General features: G+C 47.0%; 2 protein-coding genes across 4 annotated transcripts; one reads left to right on the top strand and one right to left on the bottom strand.

The window, feature by feature from the left end:
• Positions 1–287: 287 nt before the first annotated feature.
• On the bottom strand, positions 288–17,372 carry ABHD4 (abhydrolase domain containing 4, N-acyl phospholipase B). Of its 3 annotated transcripts, none has more exons than XM_054995511.1 (7): positions 17,342–17,372; positions 12,428–12,516; positions 11,649–12,024; positions 8,502–8,656; positions 6,274–6,385; positions 4,325–4,511; positions 288–2,167 (listed from the first exon to the last, which is right to left on the bottom strand). In XM_054995511.1, the coding sequence occupies exons 2-7, from the start codon at positions 12,465–12,467 to the stop codon at positions 2,078–2,080; spliced, it is 960 nt and encodes a 319-aa protein (XP_054851486.1). In that variant the 5' UTR covers positions 12,468–12,516; positions 17,342–17,372; the 3' UTR covers positions 288–2,077. The 3 variants fall into 3 exon arrangements, with proteins under 3 accessions (XP_054851486.1, XP_054851485.1, XP_054851487.1); XM_054995510.1 differs by lacking the exon at positions 17,342–17,372 and adding an exon at positions 16,230–16,295; XM_054995512.1 differs by lacking the exons at positions 288–2,167; positions 17,342–17,372 and adding exons at positions 2,169–2,248; positions 16,230–16,295.
• Positions 17,373–18,007: 635 nt separating this feature from the next.
• On the top strand, positions 18,008–21,764 carry DAD1 (defender against cell death 1). The gene is made up of 3 exons (XM_054993584.1): positions 18,008–18,299; positions 20,571–20,708; positions 21,612–21,764. The coding sequence occupies exons 1-2, from the start codon at positions 18,056–18,058 to the stop codon at positions 20,699–20,701; spliced, it is 375 nt and encodes a 124-aa protein (XP_054849559.1). The 5' UTR covers positions 18,008–18,055; the 3' UTR covers positions 20,702–20,708; positions 21,612–21,764.
• Positions 21,765–21,965: the final 201 nt, after the last annotated feature.

Here is a 21,965-nt window from a genome sequence, read left to right as displayed (position 1 = left end):
GGTACTTCAGGATGAAGCCTGATAGAAATGGGGTAGGAATGTATGGGGAAGCCCGAGCAAATAGCAGCCGTTCCTGATCCAAAACCCCTTTGATTCAGGGTTTCCACCCACTCAAGAAGGAGGCTTAAAACTCAGAAGCCAGGTCTGATTTTGAGAGCTGGAAATCTTCATTTGATCTTAAGAAGCCCAGCTTTTGGGCCTAGGCTATCAAAAGCCCTTCAGAAAGAGGAGAATCAAAATAGACTCAACACAGAAATCACACTTTTTTTTTAAACATTATATATTCTTTATTCAACATAGAAAAAAATTAGTGCAAACCCAGGTTAATTCTATACAAAGCACCACAAGGGAAAGGAATGAGGCTCCATCGAAGCGCCTCTTGCATTTATGTTAGAGAATGTCAAAATGGCACCACAGAGCAGGTACAAAGACAGGCATACAAAAATGGCCACGGGGCCCAATGAGACCATACAAATATATATATATATTCTATGTTTTCATTCAATATGTCTCCTCCCACCTCAGCCAAGGCCTCATATAGCAGGGAAGGTAATTCAGGAGCCCAACCACAGAAACAAACATTTCCCTCTAGGATAGTAGAAAAGAGAAGGAGAAAAACATCCTTCAAGGGGGGTTTCTTCCAAGATGGAGCATATTGTGTATGTGTATGGATTATGTGCATGCTTGAGGGAGAGATTTCATAGGCAAGAGGGCAACCATGGAGATCACACAGCCCAGCCAAACATCTGCTCCAAATAAGGCCTCTGGCTGCCACTAGATGGCGATGAGGACAGACCAGAGGGAAAAGCATTCTCTACCTCCGGGATCTAAACTCCCTTCACCGAGAAGAATAATTGCTAGAAAATGCCAAATTCGGCTGCCACAAAACCACCCAAAGCCTTTCCCAAGGTTGAGAGGGAAACAAATGCCAATGTGTTCAAACGGTCTGTAGTTTGTCAAAATGGGATTTTCAAGGCTTTAAGCCATCCAAGTCTCCAAGATCCTGCACTGGCCGATCTCTAGAATCACGAGAGTGCAGAGAGGTTTGCAGCCTAAAACCGCAGGCAGCTCCAAGCATGACTGGTGGTCATGACTCTCAGGCTGCCTTCTCTCCTACCCGCCATTGCTAGAGTTTGAGGAGTTGCAGTAATCTGAGATTCCCCGCTAGGCTCAGTAAGAATTGGTTGGACTATGGACTGGGCTACAGCAGCTCCTAACAGTTGAAACTGGAGGTCAAGAGTTCCTTTTGGTTACCCCTCCACCCCATCTCATGGCTTCCCAATTGTCTTTACCATCATAGCAGCAGACGATGGGTGATGGGGAAGACTTGCTTCTGCCACACCCAAGCCATGTTCCGAAAGGTGAAGAGTCTCCCATTGGTGGCCCAACACTGCCTACCGAATTCCCTCAGCCAATCACCAAATAGGTAATAGAAACCTCTTGAGAGGGAAAAAAAGACCCAGCATTCCATTAGCTTTCAATTTAGGCTGTCTCGTTGATTGAGGTACAATGGAAGATGGCGTCAACCAGAAGGACAAGCCACGGTTTCCCCTCCGGCTGTATGAGCCAGGTAGGCTTGGCCAGTCAGATCAATGATATCACCTCTTACAGGGAAAACAATCAACCTTACATCTCCTTGTACAGACTCAGAGAGAGCCACTATTGATCCAGGTCTACTACTACCACTAAATGAAAGCAGCAGTGGAGACTGCAGATAACTTTCAGGGACACACCCACTAGATAGGACAGGAAAGAAATTGGGCTAGGCACTAATTTTAGGAGAAGGAAGGCTGAAGCAAATGAGGATCCATGAGGAATTCGGAAAAAAATAAAAAGATTAGAACTTCGATTAACCCAACGCAGGCGGCCTGCAACCTTTAAGTAGAGTGAAGACTTGGGACAAGTCAGGGAACAGGGAGGGGACCGACGTCCTCCAAGACCAACTAGCAACCAGCTCAGGACGAGCTTGAATTGTTGCTCCTTGGGGTGCATGGAGTGGGGTTCTTGGGCATGTCCCAGCAGCCGGGTGGGGAGCTGGAGCCAGACAAGCTTCTTTCTTCCTCTGGCTCCCGCACAGTCAGTCAACAGAGTCGCAGATCTCTTCCACAGCGGTGTTAAAGGCACGGGGTTGGTCAGCGTAGACGTGGTGGGAGGCTCCAGGGATAGCCTGAGGAGAAACCAAGCCAGGAGCAGGTGTCAAGGGCTGCCACAAATGCCGCTGAGCTACTGGTGGAGCTTATCCCTGGGGCTGAAAACATAAACCAGCTGTTGTATGAGGCCGCCTGCATGGCTTGGCATCCTCGTGCCTCCATTTTCTTCCTGCTTCCACCCCACACAGTCTCTTGGGAAACACAACCCACAGGGCCAGACTCTAAACAGACTAACTTCTGCCCCACAAACAGAGAAAATCTAAAGTCAGGAAGACAGGGCCAGTTCCAGGTGTGTGTGTGGGGGGGGGGGGGGAGGGATGGCAAAATGCCTTCTGGTGGGTCCGCACCTAATGCAGTCCCTCCACCACGAGTGCACCTTGCACCTTCCAGGGCAACTGCTTCCACCGTTCATACCAGCAAGGTTGGAGCATGAGCATGGCACATTTACTGGTAGCCCTTGGCCTCAGGCGTGCAGTGGTGGTGGCAGCATCAACGCGTGAATGTACCTGACCCTGTGTTGCGGCCATGCCCGACCTCGATGGCAGCTTGGTGGGGACGGTGGGGATGCCTAGCTGCAGCCTTGGTGGCACAAGCACGTGTGTCCTCTGCATACTGGCCCTCCTTCCTCTCTGGTGTTGGTACCCAGCCTACTTGCAAAGGGAGGGGCTGTGGCCATTCCTCCTCCTCCCAGCTGCCACCTGTGGGCAGGTAGTGATGGTGGATCTTTGTCAATTTACCAAGGGCACCAACACCTGCATGAACAGTCACAAGAGTCGGCCAGCCCATGCATTTTGAACCAATTTTCCACTCTTCCCAAGGGAAAAAGGGTTTGGGTAATACTCTTGAGAACACATCTTACTCATATTTCACTTGCCACCAATTCATTTCCAGGCACAATTCAACGACTGCTTTTCACCTTTCAGTTCCGCATCGGAAGCCCTTTCTGCTCCCATCAGAACCTGCCCCTAAGGCAAAGTCCTTTTCAGAGGTCCTTCTCTGTGCCTCTCTCAAATACAGGGCCTCGCCTCTGGACTACGCTTCCCACTGCTGTTCGCCTGACACCTTTTGTTTGAAGTTTCAGTGCCAGGAGATGATATCCCCCCGCCACCCCCGGCCAGTGGAGTTAGGCAATATCTGGTTTATGTAATTTGATCATCGAATCATAGAGTTGGAAGGGACCTCCAGGGTCATCTAGCCCCTGCACAATGCAGCAAATTCACAACTACCTCCTCCCCCCCACCACACACCCCGTGACCCCTGCTCACTGGGGGTGTGGTGAGCCGTTTGATTGTATTGTCCTTGAATTGCACTTGACTTTATTGTATTTATGTATATTTATATTTATATTTGCTGTTAGTACATGCACCGCACCACTTTATTGCACTAAAAACATTTCATAAGAATTTGGACCGTCTTTGGTTTGATCCCTTAGTTGTGGTTTTCCACTCTGGTTTCCATGCCCAGAAGATGGCAAAAACCCCTCTAGGATCTCTGGCCAAACTGGCCTGGAGAACATTTCTTCCTAACCCCAAAGTAGTGATCAGCATCACCCTGGGCAGGTAAGAAGGGGCCACGAGAACTACGCACTGATGTAACCTTTCACTTTTTTCTTCGCCTTCTTGAGCGTTTATGCACTTTGTCTTGTCGCTCCTGCTGCTTATGATTTGACTATCTCAATAAAGTACTGATTTTATTGCATATTAATGTTTGGGGATTTCACTGTAAGCTACCTCAAGGGCTATATGATGAGGCAGCATAGAGATGGTTTGAATACATAAACGAGTAAGGCATGAGACAACTCTGGGGCTTTGCTTTCTTTAATAATACATCTGCAACTGATTCAGCTTTCTAGGGATGCTTTCCCTTAAAGGGCTAGAGATCTAGTCAGCCCATCTGAGTGTTTGTTGCTCCTTTTGAAGGACAGGATACAGAAGGTATGAAGAGAAAATTCAGGCCTAGCCCTCTGCCCTTGTTTAGCTCTCCTCTAAAAGTTTTCCAAAGTGATCATAAGGACTAGAAACCTGATTTTTTAAAAACAAAATCAATGTTGAGATTCTTGGCATGCTAGGTTCTCTGCTAGACCCCAAAGTCCAAGCTTGTGGAATGTACTCCTGAACACTCAGGACAACAACAAACGCTATCAGGCTCTCCTTCTCAGGTACCGAAGATCCTACCATGTCGTTGACGTAGCTCCCTGGTCTCAGGTCCCTGACCTTCTCCCCGGTGCTGGTATCAATCCAGGAATTGGCACCATAGATGAGGGTGATGGGCAAGTCACGCCGCACCAGGTGGATGCGTTCCAACATGGGGCGCCGGGCCCAACCAAACGCCTCCATCATAGCCTTGAACCCTGCCTCGCCACTGGAGATGGGGAAAGAAATAAAGAAGGGAGATTGTTAATAGTTATGGGGAAATGGAATATTCCAGAACCATCATGCTCAGTTATCTAAGCACAACTGCAGAGGGCTTTGGAAGATGGGCTGAGTTCATTTAAATGTATTCCATCTCCACTGGCATACAGATTGTGTGTTCTGGTTGGGCAGGTTTCATTGACTTCACACTATGCAGCACACAGAAAGACTAAGTGTTCAGGAAGAGACTGTGGCTCAGTGGTAGAGCATTTGCTTGGCATGCACAAGGTCCCAGGTTCAATTCACAGCAGCTCCAGTTGGCGATGTTCCCTGAAACGGATGGCCCAGGCTAGCCTGATCTCCTCATCAGATCTCAGAAGCTAAGCAGGGTCAGCCTTGGATAGTAATCAGGCGGGAGACCTCCAAGGGAGACCAGGGTTGCAGGGACAAGCAATGGCAAACCACCTGTTAGTCTCCTGTCTTGAAAAACCCAGTAGGGGTTGCCACAAGCCAGCTGTGACTTGATGGCACACTCCACCATATATGCCCTGACCTGGATAGCCCAGGTGAGACTCATCTTGTCAGACCTCAGAAGCTAAGCAGGGTCAGCCTTGGTTAGTAATTGGATGGGAGACCTCTAATGTACAACCAAATCACAGCTGACCTACAGCAACCACTGCCTCTCTGAATGTCTCTTGCCTTGAAAACCCCAGTAGGGGTTGCTGTAGGTCAGCTGTGATTTGATGGGGAAAAGGGGGATGTGAAAGATCCCTACCCAAGACTCCGAAGAGCTGCTGCTGGTCTGAACAGGCAATGCTGACCTTGATGGGCCAATGGTTTCCTATATTGTATCAGGCAACTTCACGTGTTCAGCAGTGTTCACAGGGAGGAAGACAGGGTACTCTATCTGGGCCCAGCCTGGGCTACAAGCTCATTACTCTGATATTTGTCTGTTTAGGAAAACAGAAAGTGTTCTTTGATGATTCAGAAGATGGTATCCACGGGGTAGGATTGGTAGGGAGCTGCGTGACAAATTTGCTACAGCGTCCAGACAAATTACGCTTAGGGGTCTGGATGCAAGATGAAATCCAGCTGTCACGCTGCAGAAAGTTTTTACAAAGAAAGCAAGGGGGCGGGGTTTGCAAAACTTTCCCTCTACAGTGCTTTTCAAACTTTTGCAAACTCCTCCTGATTTGCCTTCCGAGGAAGTCAGAGCATTAGAGAAGATCTGGGGTCATGGCAAAACGGGTGCTTTACCACTGAACCACTGCTATCCGAGACTGCAGTCTGCCAACTTCACGTCATCATGAGAGCCAGTCTGGTATAGTGGTTAAGAGCAGCAGGACTCTGATCTGGAGAACCGGGTTTGATTCCCCACTCCTCCGCTTGAAGCCAGCTGGGTGACCTTGGGCTAGTCACAGCTTCCAGGAGCTCTCTCAGCCCCACCCACCTCACAGGGTGTTTGTTGTGGGGATAATAATAACATACTTTGTAAACTGCTCTGAGTGGGTGTTAAGTTGCCCTGAAGGGCGGTATATAAATCAAATGTTGTTGCTGCTGTTGTTATCATTATTATTCTATCAGGGCTCTAGAAAATACCCACTGTTCCCCTGTGGCTTCCCACTGTACAGGAAGATCAGAAGCGACGGGCAAGCTGGCTTTCAGGGGAGCTAGTTTGTCATTAAGGAAATCCACACTCCCTGCAAGACAGTATGAAAATAGTGGATCGCAGCAAAAAAGGACACGCAGTCAAGGATTAGAAGGACTCTCACCTGGGTGTCTGGGCATTGCAATGGTAGATGTATTCTGAGATGGTATCGTCATCGAAGAAATCTGCAAACTTCTGCTTAAAGTCTGGGCGGAAGCGCTGCACCAAGCCTGGGCCTGGGGGGAAGGAGGGGTGGAGAGGGCAGCTTCACACAAAGCTATTCTTCAAGTTTCCCAACAAATGAAACTCATTTGTCTTTTGAGATGCATAACAAGCTTCTTTGGCTGAAAGGGTCAGGCGAATGTATTATTCGTATTATACATTTTTATTTCACCCCTCCTCCAAGGTGGGGCATGTCATTCTTCCCTCCTCCACAACAACCCTGTGAGGCAGGTTAGGCTGAGAGAGCAAGCTTCATGGTAGGAGAGGGGCTTAAACTTGGGTCTTCAAGGGTGAAACACCTCTGCTTCTCCTTCACCTAGAAAGCCTCTTGCTGGGGTCGCCATAACTCAGTTGTGACTTGATGTCATATATAAAAGACTAACTGTGTTCTCGATGACTCAAATTGGGTGCAGGTGCAGTAACCCCTCTCCAGCTGATCAGCAGGGGAGGGGCAAGACTGCCAAGCACACTGCCTGCCCTGCCCAGCTGTTCAGCTGGCAGGGGGGGGGAGACGAGGCTGCTGCCTTCTCCCTGTCCAGCTGACCAGCGGGGAAGAACGTAGGTGCCTTCGCCCTCTCCAGCTGATCAGCCGGGGACAGGGTGGGAAGGGCGAGGGGTCCTTGCTAGCCAACTGGCTTGCTATCCCTCTTTGGCCAGCCTTCCTGCAAGCCCTCCCCAGCTCCAGCTTTCTAGAGCCCGTTGTATTCCCACAATGGGCTTTGTTGCTAGTACATACACAATAGTAAAGTTCATGACTTAATGCAAAGAAATGGGGCTGAAGATCGGGAGTTCCAACTTTGATACAGTGCTTAGAGTTCTAGCCTCGGACTGGGGACATACTGGTTCAAGTCCCAACTCAGCCACAAACCTAACTGAGTGACACTGGGCCAGTTACTCTCTCTTAGGCTACATCCCCAATATTCAATAAAGTGTGGCTGGAGCCTCAGACTAACCAACCTCACAGGCTGCCAGGGAGGAGAGGACAGGAGGAGACAAGAACTCTGCCATACCCTCTTGGGAGGAAGGGCAGAATGAAAACGCGAGTCCCAACATAGTCAAGGGATTACTTCAGTACACAGGAAAATATTCGGATTTGAGTCCAGTGGTATCTTAGAGACAAGGGCTTTTTTTCAGCGGGAATGTGGTGGAACGGAGTTCTGGCACCTCTTGAAAATGGTCATATGGCCAGTGGCCCGGCCTCCTGATCTCCAGCCCTCGGCGCATCTAAACTCCTCTCTGTCTGGAGATCAGGGGGCGGGGCCACCGGCCATGTGACCATTTTTGCCAAGGATGATTTAAACTTTAGAAAACTCCCCCCTTGTTCCAGCTGACCCAAAGCGACGTCATTGTGCGGTCTTGAGTTCCACCACCTCTTTTCCCAGAAAAAAAGCCCTGTCAGAGACCAACAAGATTTTCAGGGTCCTTGTGAGTCTCAGAAGTGCCGCTGGACTCAAATCCTGCTGTTCTACTGCAAACCAACATGGTGCCTACCAGAAAAATAATAATTTCTAGACAAAATGGAGGGAAAACCCTAATCACTTGATTGGTATTCAGCATGCTCTAGGAAGCAGGGAAAGCTGAAAATAGTTGACCAATTCATGGGGTGGGGGGTGGGGAGGAGATAAAAATGGAGGGCGGGGGGAGGTGAACATTTCTGGCTCTGGCCCGAAGACAGTATCGCATCGTATCATATCGTACATCTGAGACATGGTTCCTCCCATGTTTATTAATAGCAGCTAAAATGTCTCTAGTTCAAGGAAGAAATCTCCCCCCTCCCGTTTCAGACTGATGTTATAAGGTTTTTTCCATCAATTAGGATATTATATACAAATCCGGGATGGCCTCACTAGCCAAAACAAGTTCATGCAGAAATGGGTAATTGCTTGTGTTATCCTGGAAGAACACAGTGCAGGATCACACCTGGCCATCTGCACTTTTGTCCCTTTAAATTCCAAACAAAGGCTTTAGATTCATTCCTCCCCCTTCCCATATTTTCCTATGAAAACAAACATACAACATTCAGCCATAAACCAATGAGATGATCTTACAGCTCCAACCCCCGGTTGCTGCCTCTCCTCCTCTCTCGGACTCCCTCACCCCTGATTCAACCTTTTTGCCGACTTCACTCACCCCACGGCCCAGCAGCTCGCAGCACCGCCAGAGGGTTGGACCGCCCCAGCACCGTTGCCACGGCCTTGATCCAAGCGGGAGCGCTACGCATCTGACTCGGGTCTGTCGGCCGCACGGGGAAGCCCCAGGGGTCCACAAGGATCAGATGTTTCACCCTGGGTTAGCAGAGGCAGGAAAGGACAAACTGAGACTACAGACCATCATCAACAGGCACTGCCTGATCTATATTAAAAACGAACCCCCAAAACTAGCAAGCTAGGGTATTAGCTTTCAAAGTTTCCCTTCTTTCTGATGTGCTAGTTTTCTACACTGTGGGGAAGTTTTTTTTGTGGGTAGTTGTTCTTAAACAAGTGTGGTAGAGTCGTTAAAATGTTGGACTACGATCTGGGTGGGCCAGGTTCAAATCCCGACCCTGTCAGGAAAGCTCACTGGGTGACCTTGGGCCATCAGTCTCTTTAAGCAAAATATACCTCGCAGGGTTGTTGTGAGGAGAACATTAAAAGAAGTGAGAACAATGTTGTAAGCTACTGTGATTCTACATTAAGGAGAAAAGCGGGCTATATCTATAAATGAAGAAACTCCCCCATCTAAGCATCAACTTCAGACTGCAAGAGCACAAACTGAAGTCTTCCCTGTGGTCCACTGCTCCTCCCCCTTGCAAGCTCCCCATGAAACTCCCTCCCGCCCCTGCACACAGTCTGAGCCAGAGCATCTTACAAAAGCATTGTAAGGTGGCCCATCTTGGGTCACTCTGGCATCCAAGATAGTTCCCCGAGGGCTTAACTATGTATGACGCTGGAAGCTCCATAAAGAGAGCTCCCATTTTCTGACAATGAATTTCACATCATGGTGGCCTAATTCTTCCTTCCCACCGCACTAATTTGAAATGGCTCCAGTAGCCATATGTTTCCTCAAGAGCCCTCAAGACGGGGAACGGCAATTAAAAAGACCTTAAAAACAATAGATTGCAACACAGTGAAAGACCACACTGCACAACACATTTCTATGCAAAATGGGAACCGTTTTTGGATTACCTGTCAAAGAATGATTTATCGTTAACAAGTCTTCCTTACCAAACGATTATAAATCTGGATTTTTAATTCTCTTGAAATAAGCTTTACATATATAATTAATTGGATCTTTTAGTATGATTACTTTAGTGAACTCAATTAAAGTCTATTTGTGAAAGCAATTAAAATGCATTGTTATGAATGGCTATTGTATATCATTATAGTTATTATTATTATTGTTCTTGTTACTGTTATTATCATGTTATGAATATATTAATAAAAGTTATTTTTTAAAAAAAGACTTAAAAACCAACTTTTAAAACAGTACACACATATAAAACCAGCAATTAAATGCAAACAAGGAGGAGAGTCCGTAAGAGAGTGCCAGATGAAACAGGAACGTCTTTGCCCACCGGTGGAAGACAATGATCAAGGGGGACAGGTGAATCCCCCCAGGAAGAGAATTCCATAATTTTGGTGCCATGACCAAGAAGGCCCTATCTCGGGTTGCTACCTGTCTTGCCTCAGGGTTGCTGCTGTTTAGTAGCACCTATAAGACTAACAAAGTTCGTGGTAGGGTATGAGCTTTTGTGAGTCACAGCTTGCTTCTTCAGATAAGTGAGCTGTGATTCACGAAAGCTCATTCTCTACCACAAACTTTATTAGTCTTATAGGTGCTACTGGACTCTTGCTCTTTTCTGCTGCTACCGACAGACTAACAGGGCCACCCATCATGATCTATCTGCTGCTGTTTGTTCGTGATACAGATTGCGACTGTGCAGTTGCAGACCAACTACTGAGATGCTATTCAAAGAGTTCTGTCTGTGTCTGTGTGGTGCCTTCAAGGCAAAGCTGACTTATGGCGACCCCTAGTGGGGTTTTCATGGCAAGAGACTATCAGAGGTGGCTTGCCATTGCCTGCCTCTGCAACCCTGGTCTTCATTGGAGGTCTCCCATCCAACGACTAACCAAGGCCTACCCTGCTTAGCTTCTGAGATGTGACGAAAGAAGGCTCACCTTTCTAAAGCTCTTGGGGAGGTGGCACTCTCCTCACTCCATCCACATGTGCAACAGGAGAGGGAGAGGGCCCTTTTCCCTCCATTCTCCTTCCATCACCATAGAGTGAGTCTCATCTTGTATCTACTCCTCTTTGAAGACTGTTTTCCCCCCTCTCTGAGGAGAAATTTGTTTGTCTGAAACATAGCAACTATGAATTTGTTTGTCTGAAAAATGTGTGGGACTGGATATATGTAGACTCAACAAGGAACGTGGCTGACGATACCCTTACTTCATTTAGCCACATGCCCAGGGCCATATTAACCCACAGCCTGGCTTTCAGGTATTTTGGGCCCCCTCCGGCACTTCGGTCTTTCACCCCACTACAGCTGACAGCCTGCCCCTGGTACGGTAGGTACTAGACCACAGTACATAGTCCTATATCCATGTTGAGGGGTTCCTGAAGAATTCTATTTAAATTCTTTAAAATCTTTTTATTGTGCAGGTAGAACTCTTCAGGAAAGCACATTTTGGAGATATAATTCCTCAATCAATATTGTAATATTTTGAAGTGAAAAGCTTTTATTATAGATAGATAGATAGATAGATAGATAGATAGATAGATAGATAGATAGATAGATAGATAGATAGATAGATAGATAGATAGATGATAGATGATAGATGATAGATGATAGATGATAGATGATAGATGATAGATGATAGATGATAGATGATAGATGATAGATGATAGATAGATAGATGATAGATAGATAGATAGATAGATAGATAGATAGATAGATAGATGATAGATGATAGATGATAGATGATAGATGATAGATGATAGATGATAGATAGATAGATAGATAGATAGATAGATAGATAGATAGATAGATAGATAGATAGATAGATAGATAGTTCTTTTAATCTAAGAGACAATTTGTTTCACTTCAATAAGGAAACAGTTACATATCTTATTGATAGAGGTTATATAAGAGAATCAATTGATTGTAATTTATGTGGGGGTGTGCCTCAGCAAAAAAAAAAAAATGATGGGCCTCTAGTCCCTACAAGGCCCCTAGGCTTCGGCCTAGTCAGCCTTATGAATAACACGGCCCTGCACATGCCCACAGACTACACTCACCTCTCTGGGTACTGCAAGCTGTAGGAGGCTGCCAGGAAGCCGCCGAGACTGTGGCCCAGCAGGATCATGCTGGGGATGCCCATCTCCTGGCGCCAGGCCTCGATGGAGCTCACAAACTCCTCCTCTGCCCCCTGTGCATCTTGGGGGAAGGGGGGTCGGGAGCTGCGTCCGAAGCCAAGGAGGTCAAAGGCGTGGAGGGGGCGGTGAGTGCTCAGCGAATCCAGGTTGAGGACCCAGAGCCCCACGCCCCCGCCAAAGCCATGCACCATCACCAGGGGTGTGCGCCCCCGGCCCCGATCCGGAGCCAACGATACAGTCCAGATCTTGTTCTGGTTGGGGAGGGATATGTACCGAGACACAAATCGGTTCTGGAGGCCTAAGGAGAGAGGAACAGAAAGATGCAAAAGAGAGATGAATACTTGGGACAGGGGCCAAGTATTTATCATCAGATGGCCATCTGACAGCAATGCTGATTCTGTGAACCTAGGCAGATCATGAGAGGGAGGGCAGGAAGGGTTACATCAGTGCTTAGTTCTCGCGGCCCCTTCTTACATGCCCAGGGTAATGCCGATGGCCAAGTTGGGGTCAGGTAGCAATTTCCCCCAGGTCAGTTTGGCTAGGGATCCTGACGGTGTTTTGCCATCTTCTGGGCATGGAGCAAGGGTCACTGAGTGTGTGGGGGGAAGGGGAAGTAGTTGTACAGGGGGTTGGACTAGATGACCCTGGAGGTCCCTTCCAACCCTATGATTCTATTATTATCACCACCCAGGAACACTTACACTGCAAGATCCGGGTCTCCACATTCTTAAGGCGGGACATGGAGGTGGGACGCCAGGCAGGGAGCCAGCCTCCCAGCCAGCCTTGGGACCTGTAGGAGGTAACAGAAGAGAATATAGGTGAAGAGACAGGATGAACGGGTTTCAAGAGGAAAGAGACAGGCTAGGTCATCCAGATAGAAAGCTGAATTTCATGCTAAGCTCTTGCCATTCTTTGACATCCAGAGGGAGAGCAGGAGTGCAGAAGTGCTCTTGAGCAGTCGGGGCCTCTGTGTTCAACTGCCACTAACTGAGTGAAAAAAGAGGGTTACTCAAAAGCGTATTTCCAACTGGGAGAAATGCCCAGTAAATGTCTGCAAGGTCATTGTTACCAGTCGGCAGAGATTCCAAATCCACCGCCAATGTACAGGCCAAAGATCCCCATGCTCCGGCTGCAAGTTTTACCTTCACACGGAAAGCAACTTTTTGGAATTCCCCTGGTATTGTTCAAAAAGGAACAAACCACCCGGGGGTAATGAGAATAAATACTATAGTTACTACACACTCAGTAAAGCTTTATAAAAGTGTGAACATGCTGAAAGTGCTAAACTTGTAAGCTGTAGTAATCTGATATAATACAAAAAGAACGGCCCTAATATCCTCTATATGATACGATACTCAATTATAAGAAACAGTCAATAAATATATTTCAGTAAATTTCATGATATTCAATGAATATCATGAAATCATTCATAAAGAGTCTCATATCATTCATATATCAAACTGGTGGAAAATCATTCAATGAATGCAGAACAAATTTCCTTTTAAGAAATGAAAAAATAAAGAGGAGTACATAGAGCATTGTTGCTAATGCCAAGATGTCTCATTGTTTTCATGTTTATAAGTCAGTGCCCTTCAGATGAGAAGAAGTTTCCCCTTGAGAGGTCCCAAATGTTCAACGTGAAGCCAAGCCAAAATTCATCGAGACAAAGAGCCAATGGGTTTTGCCAGCATACTTAGGTTCCTGTTTCACATCAGACTTCTTCAAAGGCGCATATTGAAGCCCAAGAGGCAATTACAATCTCATTACCAAGTTGGTTCAAAAGTGACGTCAGATGCTGTCTTTCTTTAGCCATGGGACGTTCTCAGGCAAACCATTCTCACACAGCCCTTCCAGACCAGTGGCAGGAATACTAACCATTCTTGTGTGTGTGTGCCATCGAGTTGCGGCCGACTTAAGGCAACCCCATAGCCTTTTCAAGGAAAGAGATGTTCAGAGATGGTTTGCCACTCTCTGCCTTTGCAAAGCAACCCTGGGCTTCTTTGATGGTCTCCCATCCAAATACTGACCAGAGCCAACCTTGCTTAGCTTCTGAGATGAGATTGGGCTCCCTGGACCATTCAGGTCAGGCCTAACCAAGCTGTTACAAGGAAGGTTCTGATGGCCTATGCAAAGCAATGGAGACTATCCACGCTTGGTACTGTTGTTACAATAAATATGGCATTAAAAGTTTGGACCCTAACTCTTTGTGCCGTTTCTGTGTTGTGGGGCGTATTCCTCCATGGCTGTTTTCTGCAGATTGTAAGCAATAAGCACCTACAGCCAGATGAACGCACTATGCAACAAAGAACACACAATGGATGATACACTATAGAAACTGAAGGAAAGGTGAGAATCTCAGCCAAAGTACATTAATTGGTTTGCCAAGGATCTGGAAACCCCGTAGACATAATATGGATGCATAAAAATCTCTTCCCCAAGTTTCCTCCTTCTCTAGCTCAGTTGATATTACACTAAACCCTGGGTTGACCTAAGAATTTTCACATACCACCAAACCACAGTTTAGTGCTGCTATATCAGCTTTGTTCAGCTTTCCCATCTCTTCTTTCAAATTGTCTCCAGAGGCCAGAACTCTGGTTTGTCAATCCAGACAACCAGGAGAGTTGCAACAGGCCAGGAGAAAGATACCCTGCCGCTTTATCAGAGACTTGTGGAGGTAGAGAGTGCCCTCAAGTCAGATGACTCCTGGAGGGGTTTTCACGGCAAGAGACTAACAGAGGTGGTTTGCCATTGCCTGTCTCTGCAACCCTGGTCTCCGTTGGAGGTCTCCCATCGGATTATTAACCAAGGCCGACCCTGCTTAGCTTCTGAGATCTCGGCTATCCAGGTCAGGGTACCAGAGACTTAACTGTGTACAAAAAAGGCAGCTGAAGTTTTTCATAGCATGGAGGCAAATAGCATCACCTCCAAAATAAAGTTCCATTAAGCCTCTGTTAAAAGGGCAGGACATTTTTTCTCCAAGCCAAGCACCACCACTGAGTTTCTGGCTCCCAGCCTAACCCTTTGTGCATTCATCCTGGAAACAGGGAAGGAATGCAGAGGCCCCCTCATTTGCAATGTTAAGCCAAGGAAGTTTGCTACATGTGAAGTTGCTGTACGGGCTGGTGAGGGCAAACAACTCTTCTGCTCTCTTGGGTACATAGAAAGGAGCAACACTTTAAAGATTTCAGACAATACTATTAGCTGTTCCTGTGAAACAAAGCTGTGCTGTATGATCCTGTGACCGGGACAAATAGATTGCCGAGTCACTGTGACTTTCCTTAGATTTGCTGAGTCACCTCTGAGACTTCCTCTGCTTTCAAAGTTGGATTGCAAAAATAACTATCCTCCTTTTCCCCAAATCTCCCCCTTAGTCGAAAAAGTCCTTTGTGCTGCTTTCTAATAACTCACAGGTTTTTCTTGATATGCCCATTTTTACATGGCATAGCTTTCTGTTTTTCTCCCCCCCCCCACTCAAGAATAGTATTTCTCAGATGTCTCAGCCCTAGAAGACATGTAAAGACCTACTAAAAGAACCAAACACTTCTGCATACGGACAGATTGCTTCTCCCATTCCACTGAAGCAGCCCCCATCAATGAGATTAGAAGCAACAGATTAAACACCAGCTTCCCTTGTTTAGAAATGAAACTTCCTGCTATGGCATTATGAAGGGTGATCTGTCAGTGGTACTTAAGTTTGTGGAGGTTTAGGCAGTGGACAGAAAAGGAAACTCTGCCCATGCTCTGATGCACGTGACACATATTCCAGCTGCTAGCACTACCACGAAAAGCAGTGTGGAACAGGTCCAGGGTTAAATTAAGTCTTCCTTGCATGTCCTGCCACTAGTAAATGAATAGTTTCAGGTGGGTAGCTGTGCTGGTTTACTGCAGAAGAGCAAGAGTCGGGTCCAGCAGCACCTTAAAAAACCAACTAGATTTCCAGGGCATGAGCATTCAAGAATCAAAGCTCCCTAATACAGGTTAAAAGAATAACTTCTTTTAACCAACCCAACGCCCGGCTTCTTCCTGTTCCTTCTTGTCCTGCCCCCAGCCCTTTAATCCCCTCTTTTGTTTTTTGTAAGACAGTCTTCTACTCCCCACAGTTTTAATCACGAATGACTGACAGTGCACTCCTAAAAGCACTTTCCTGGGAGTAAGCCTGTAGACCTTAGTAGGGATCTGAGTAGATCTGCTCAAGATTGCTCTCTAAATGTCTTTTCTACATAAACAACAAAACATCAGATCTGTGCAAGTCTTGTAAACGCATCCCCCCCAAGCAAGCAAGGCCATAATCCCCAAAAGAATAACCCTCCTCAAAAGGCAGAATATCTGGATACCCGAGTCCACCTGTAGGAGCAAGTTAATGCAACTCCGGGCAAACAAACAGTTCCCCCCTCCCCTTAGCCTTTTCTCCATCCTTTCAGAGGAGATCGGCGCTCCACGATCTGGAAGAGGAAAAAAGGGTGGGAGCCCAACCCCTCGCCCCGTCAATCAAGCCAGACTCACGACTGCTCAAGGTCTTCCTCCATTACTCCTCAAGAAGGAAGGAATACATCACAACAGCTGGTCGGGAAGGCGTGTGCGAAAGGGACTTAGAACGTGGGGGCGGGGCTAAGACACAGAAGGGGCGTGGCTTGCATTTTATGAATGGCTTGGGGAGGGGGGGAAAGGCTGCTGGTATAACCCTCCTGCTGGGTTATGTAAGGGGGGCGGGAGAGGGGAGGCGAGCCCGAAGGAGAGCCGCGTTTCCCAGGCTCCCTTTGCTCGCCGGGTGGGTTAGAAAGAGGGAGAAGAGGGCGGAGGGCCCCTTTTCCTCCCTCCCTGCCTGATGTGGGTGCAGCATCACAAAGAGGGGAGGTGTCAGGCTGAGAGGCTATAGGGGGAGGCGGGCTTTGCAATGGGGTCATTCTGGAAAAGCAGGGAATAGTGGGTTGGGATGCAAGAGGCCCGGATTCAAGGGGAGCTTGGGTAAGGATCCTGCTCGGGTTGCCAACTCCAGGTTGAGATTTGGAGGTTGTAGCCTGGCGAGGGAAGAGGCCGATTCCACCCTCCAAAGCTGCCATTTGTCTCCAAGGTAACCGATCTCTGTCGTCTAGAGATGTTGTGATTCCTGGTGATCTCTAGATCATACCTGGAGGTTGGCAACCCTAAGTCCTGCCCAGGCAGGTGTTTTCAGCGTCAAAGCTTGGGTATAAATGCCGTCAAGTCACAGCAGAATTAGCTCTGACCCGATCAGATCAGGCTATACCATACCGCCTTTCCTCCTCACGCCTTTTAGCAAAGGGGTATTTCCCTCCTCGAGAGTTCAGACACTGGACGTGTTTCTGAGCATAGGCAAAGTGGCTTTTCTGTCCCTGGACTGGCCGGCCACGGTCTGGCATTATTCTTGGGATTGTGCAGAAGTGACAAATGGGATCTCACGATAGGGTATTTGCAGCCACGCAGGGCTGCCTGTGTTAAATTGCGTCTGCTGCTGCCCGAGCGGTGTGGCAACGCTAAATTACGGGCTGGGGTGTGTGATAAGGTTGCAGCAGTGGAATTTCACGGACTGGGGCCAAGCGGCTTTTTGCATGCATTTTTGCGCTAAGCGTCCTGCCTTTTGACTCGTGCGTTATTACCTGAAGGCCGGGAGGAGGTCCTTCTCATTGCGCTTGCGTACTTATTGTTTATTCTTATTAGTCTTAAATTGAGTCCTATTTAAGTCCAGGGTGGAGGGTGAAGCGGAAATCCGCATGCGCATAAAGTTACCACAACAATCTCGGATATTCTTGATGCGCGCAATATTGTGTATGGTCCGCCTACGCATATATATACAATATTATTGTGTGTATATTAAAATGTACTTATTAAAAATGCCCTAAAGGCGCATAGTCACGTACACTTTATTTGCAAATCGACCGAAGAAACGCCGGTAAAGCCGAGTGTACAACGCATGCGCAAAAGCCAGCCTACCGTAGGCATGGTTCCTTCGTAGACTCAAGATTTGAGCCACGCATGCGCAAGTAATACGCACGTACATAAGATAGCCCATACGAGAAACGGGGGGGGGGAGTTATGATTGCGCATGCATCTTTAGAGGCGGGCAAGCATGGCTCCTCAGAATCAAAATCTGAAATTACGCATGCGCACGTCATTGCTGCGGCGTCCTTGTCGCGCCCGCATATCGGTATGCCCATACAAACAATGGCTTCCTTGGGAATACCAGAGGCCATAGCGCATGCGTCTGCCGAGGACACGTTTCCTACGCATGCGCTCTCTAGCCAAGACCCTGGAAGTGCTTCTTTTTGTTCTTCCGTCCAGCTTGTCTGAGGGAACCGGCGGAGCGCGTCGCGATGTCTGGGGCGGCGTCGGGGTCGGCGGGCTCCGGGGCCGGGTCGGTGGGCTCGGTGGTGCGGCGCTTCCTGGCTGAGTACAGCAGCGGGACGCCGAGCCGGCTGAAGGTGCTGGACGCCTACCTGCTCTACGTCATGCTGACGGGGGCGCTGCAGTTCGGCTACTGCCTCGGCGTCGGCACCTTCCCCTTCAACTCCTTCCTCTCGGGCTTCATCTCCGCCGTGGGCAGCTTCATCCTGGGCGGTGAGGCGCTCTCGCCGTAGCCATGGCAACCGCGCGGGGAGGGGGCGGAGGACTCCGTAACGGTCGCCGCGTCGGGAGGTTTGCCAACCTCCCGGTGGCAGCGGGAGAGCTCCCAGAATGGCGGCTGGTTACGGTTGCCAACCTCCCGGTGATATATTACTGTAAGAAAGGGAATCCCTTACCAGGAGAATAACAGTAGTAATTATTCCACCAATAAAGCCTCTGTCCACCAGAGTATCTACAGAAAGAAACGAGACATAATAATGAGACAATTAGAAGAATTTTTTTAAAAAAGAGACTTGCCTGTTGGATTCCTTTCTACTGGATTCACACTTTGGATAGAATTGGTGGGTGTAGTGTGTCATTTGAAATGTGATTTACGAGAGGATACATTGTATTATAGAGATTATTTTGTATGAATTTGTGTATTATATTTATTCACTGTACTTGGGCATTCAGCACTTGAATACTTCGTCACTTTAAATTTGATAAAATTCCTTCCAAGGCTTTATTGGTAGAATAATTACTAGTGTTATTCTGGTAAGGGATCCCCTTTCTTGCAGTAATACACTGTTTAACCAGGAGTGCCTTTTGTTTGTTGCTAACCTCCCAACGGTAGCTGGAAAGCTCCCAAAATGGTGGCTGGTCAGAGTTGCCAACCTCCTGGTGATCTCCAGTCTGCAGAGATCCAGATCCTCTGGAAGAAGTGGCAGCTGTGGAGGATGGACTCTGTGCCATCAGAGGGACGGGACTGTGGACTTGACTGCTGGAGGTGTGATCCTGCTGGCTTAACATACCAGTCTGAGAACTGTGTATCCTCTATTCCAGTTTCTTCTGCTCTGTATTGGGGTTTTGCTGGTTTTAAATCCTTGCTGATTTGCACTGATGTACCCTGTTGCATTGCTTATTGCAATGCCTTTTGAAATTGACTATACTGATTCACCCTGTATAATATGCCTTGAGTCTCAGAGAAAAGTGGACTCTAAATAATGTGAATAAATAATAATATATAAATCGCATCTGCAGGCACTGACCCCAGATCTTCAGGAATTTCCCAACATGGGGTTGGCAAACCTTTGTGTCAACTTTCTTCTTTGATAGGAAGTGCCCAGGGTCATTATGGCAGCGGTTAATCAATTAGGACTATATGCTTGCCATGGCAGCTGCTGGTCATTGTTTGTGTATAGCAACCTGCCGAAGTAATCTGGGGGGCTCGTACTCTAGGATACAACTAGGTCATAAGGTATTCTTGCTTCCACGTATATGTAGATAGTATAATGAAAGGTAAGGGTGCCTCTGAGCACTCGCAGGGTGCCTTTTCCTTCATTGCTGTCCCCGGCAAAGGAGGTAACCAACAGTGCAATCCTTTGAAGAGTTACTCCAGTCTAAGACCATTGAAATCAATAGGCTTAGACTGGAATAACTCTTCATAGGATTGCACTGACAGAGTCTCAAAGTAAAGATGGTTTTCTGCTTTTTAAAACTACCATTGGACTTTTTTTTAAAGTCGCATTCTATTGTAATACAAATAAATGTAGTCTGATTGGATAATGGTATTAAATATCTCTGACGTGTCATATGAAGAATATGATCTTTTTTCCCCAAAGACTTAGAGCCCCATGGCGCAGAGTGGTAAGCTGCAGTACTGCAGCCCAAGCTCTGCTCACGACTTGAGTTCGATCCTGGCGGAAACCGGGTTCAGGTAGCTGGCTCAAGGTTGACTCAGCCTTCCATCCTTCCGAGGTCGGTAAAATGAGTACCCAGTTTCCTGGGGGTAAAGTGTAGATGATTGGGGAAGGCAATGGCAAACCACCCCTTTAAAAGTCTGCCAAGAAAACGTCGTGATGCGACATACCCCCATGGGTCAGTAATGACTCGGTGCTTGCACAGGGAACTACCTTTATCTTTTTTACCTTTTTTCCCAATGACTAGTAAAAGGGAGTTGGTGTTTAACAAATTTGTGATCATGTTCTTCGACTCTTTGTCTCCCTTCTCTGTGGAGGGAGAGAAGAGGATTTACAGCTAGAGTTTCACAACTGTAAATTCAATTCTTCCCCTTCAGTAATGAAGTCAGTATGCTGCGATATTGTAGCTAGATTTCAGAGATACTATTGGTGCTATATGGGCTACTGATACTTCATCATAAGCCCACGAATGCACCATCCTTGGAATATTCCTTTGCCAGATTGAACTAAGATCTTTGGTTTCAGTTATACCGCTTATTATTCTTGCAGCAAGCCTTATGGTATCTCCTCCCCTTCCCCTCTCTAGTTTGTTTGAGGATCCAAATCAATCCACAGAACAAGGGGGAATTTCAGGGCATCTCACCAGAACGAGCCTTCGCCGATTTCCTCTTTGCCAGCACCATCCTGCATCTTGTTGTCATCAATTTCGTGGGATGACCAAATGGTATGTATTCTAAGGAGCAATAATCAGCATTGGGAAGGAGATGGCTACTGCGCAGGAAGCTAGCAAATACATTTGCTATATTGCTTCTGAGTAGTCTGTTCTTTATTCTGCTGCAATTCTCTGCCATCCTCCTGGAAGCAGGAGGAGGATCTCCTATCTTGTACTGACTTCAGAAAGGCTAAATCAGTTCCAAAATAACTTACTGGATGGAGTATCTCTGGAGTTGGTACAAGGATGATCTCTCTGCCTTACCTTCCAACTCAGAGCTGAAAAGAAGTGGTGGACCTTCCTCCACAGTTGTTCTGGTCTCCTTGAAGCTCAATGGGGCAGAAAGATGGGCAGAAATTGTGCCTCACAGCTAAGGCCTGGCAAGTGTATATGAGGCACAGCAGTGAATAAACTAAAATTTTAGAAAAACGTGATTGCTGCAGTTCCTTTGCTTCAGTGTCACGTCTTTGTGCTGAAATGTCTTGGTTAATTTCCATATTCATTCATGACGCCCTTTTCTTAGGAAAAGTAACAGACACCCCAAAATCACAATATGGCTATGGTTCTCAAAATAAGAGTTAAGAGCCAGTTCTTTTGTGTGTGGTGTGGAATTGTGGTATTTCAGTATAACTTAATAAATTAGACTTCAGGGGGGTTCCATAATTTTTCTTATTTCCAGTCAGTGCTTCATATGAATATGAGATGAAATATGTACCAAAGAAATTTGGTATTGCATTTGGCTAATACGTGACCTTGTTTTCATGTTGCCTATTTAAAGTTCCGGTTAGATTTGGCAGGGGGGCGGGGGGAGCATCTCTGGGTTTAGTAGAATTGCAATGTGGGTGTAGAAGCGCCATCTCCCATCCTCACTTATGCAAATGAGTCCCCCTTCACTTCTCTCTGTCTCCTCCATAGGTCCTGGATTTCTCTCACTTGCTGATGCCCAACATGAACAAGCTTGCGATGCATCATAGACTTTGATTTGTTCACTGGTGGGAACTGGTTTCTTGAAAATAGATGGGCTTTTTCTTCCATTTATATAACCATCAATAAACTTCCTTTGTTATATTCTTGTATCTCATCTCTCAGTGATAGGTGGAGAGGAGGCCCTGATCGAAAGATGGAGTTGTCATTTTCAAGATCCTGTCTTTGGCCAAGAAACAAAATAATCCATCTTTATTCCATCTTTCCCCTGGAAGGCAGACTAGTTTTTCCTTCCCTCCATTTTATCATTTCAACAATAAAGATGAGAGCGAGTGAGTGGCTCAA

Source organism: Eublepharis macularius, chromosome 12 (assembly GCF_028583425.1).
Source record: "Eublepharis macularius isolate TG4126 chromosome 12, MPM_Emac_v1.0, whole genome shotgun sequence".
In the NCBI taxonomy this organism is placed as follows: domain Eukaryota; kingdom Metazoa; phylum Chordata; class Lepidosauria; order Squamata; family Eublepharidae; genus Eublepharis; species Eublepharis macularius.
The sequence above is the reverse complement of the archived record's forward strand: the minus strand, read 5'-3'. Positions and strand labels throughout refer to the sequence as shown.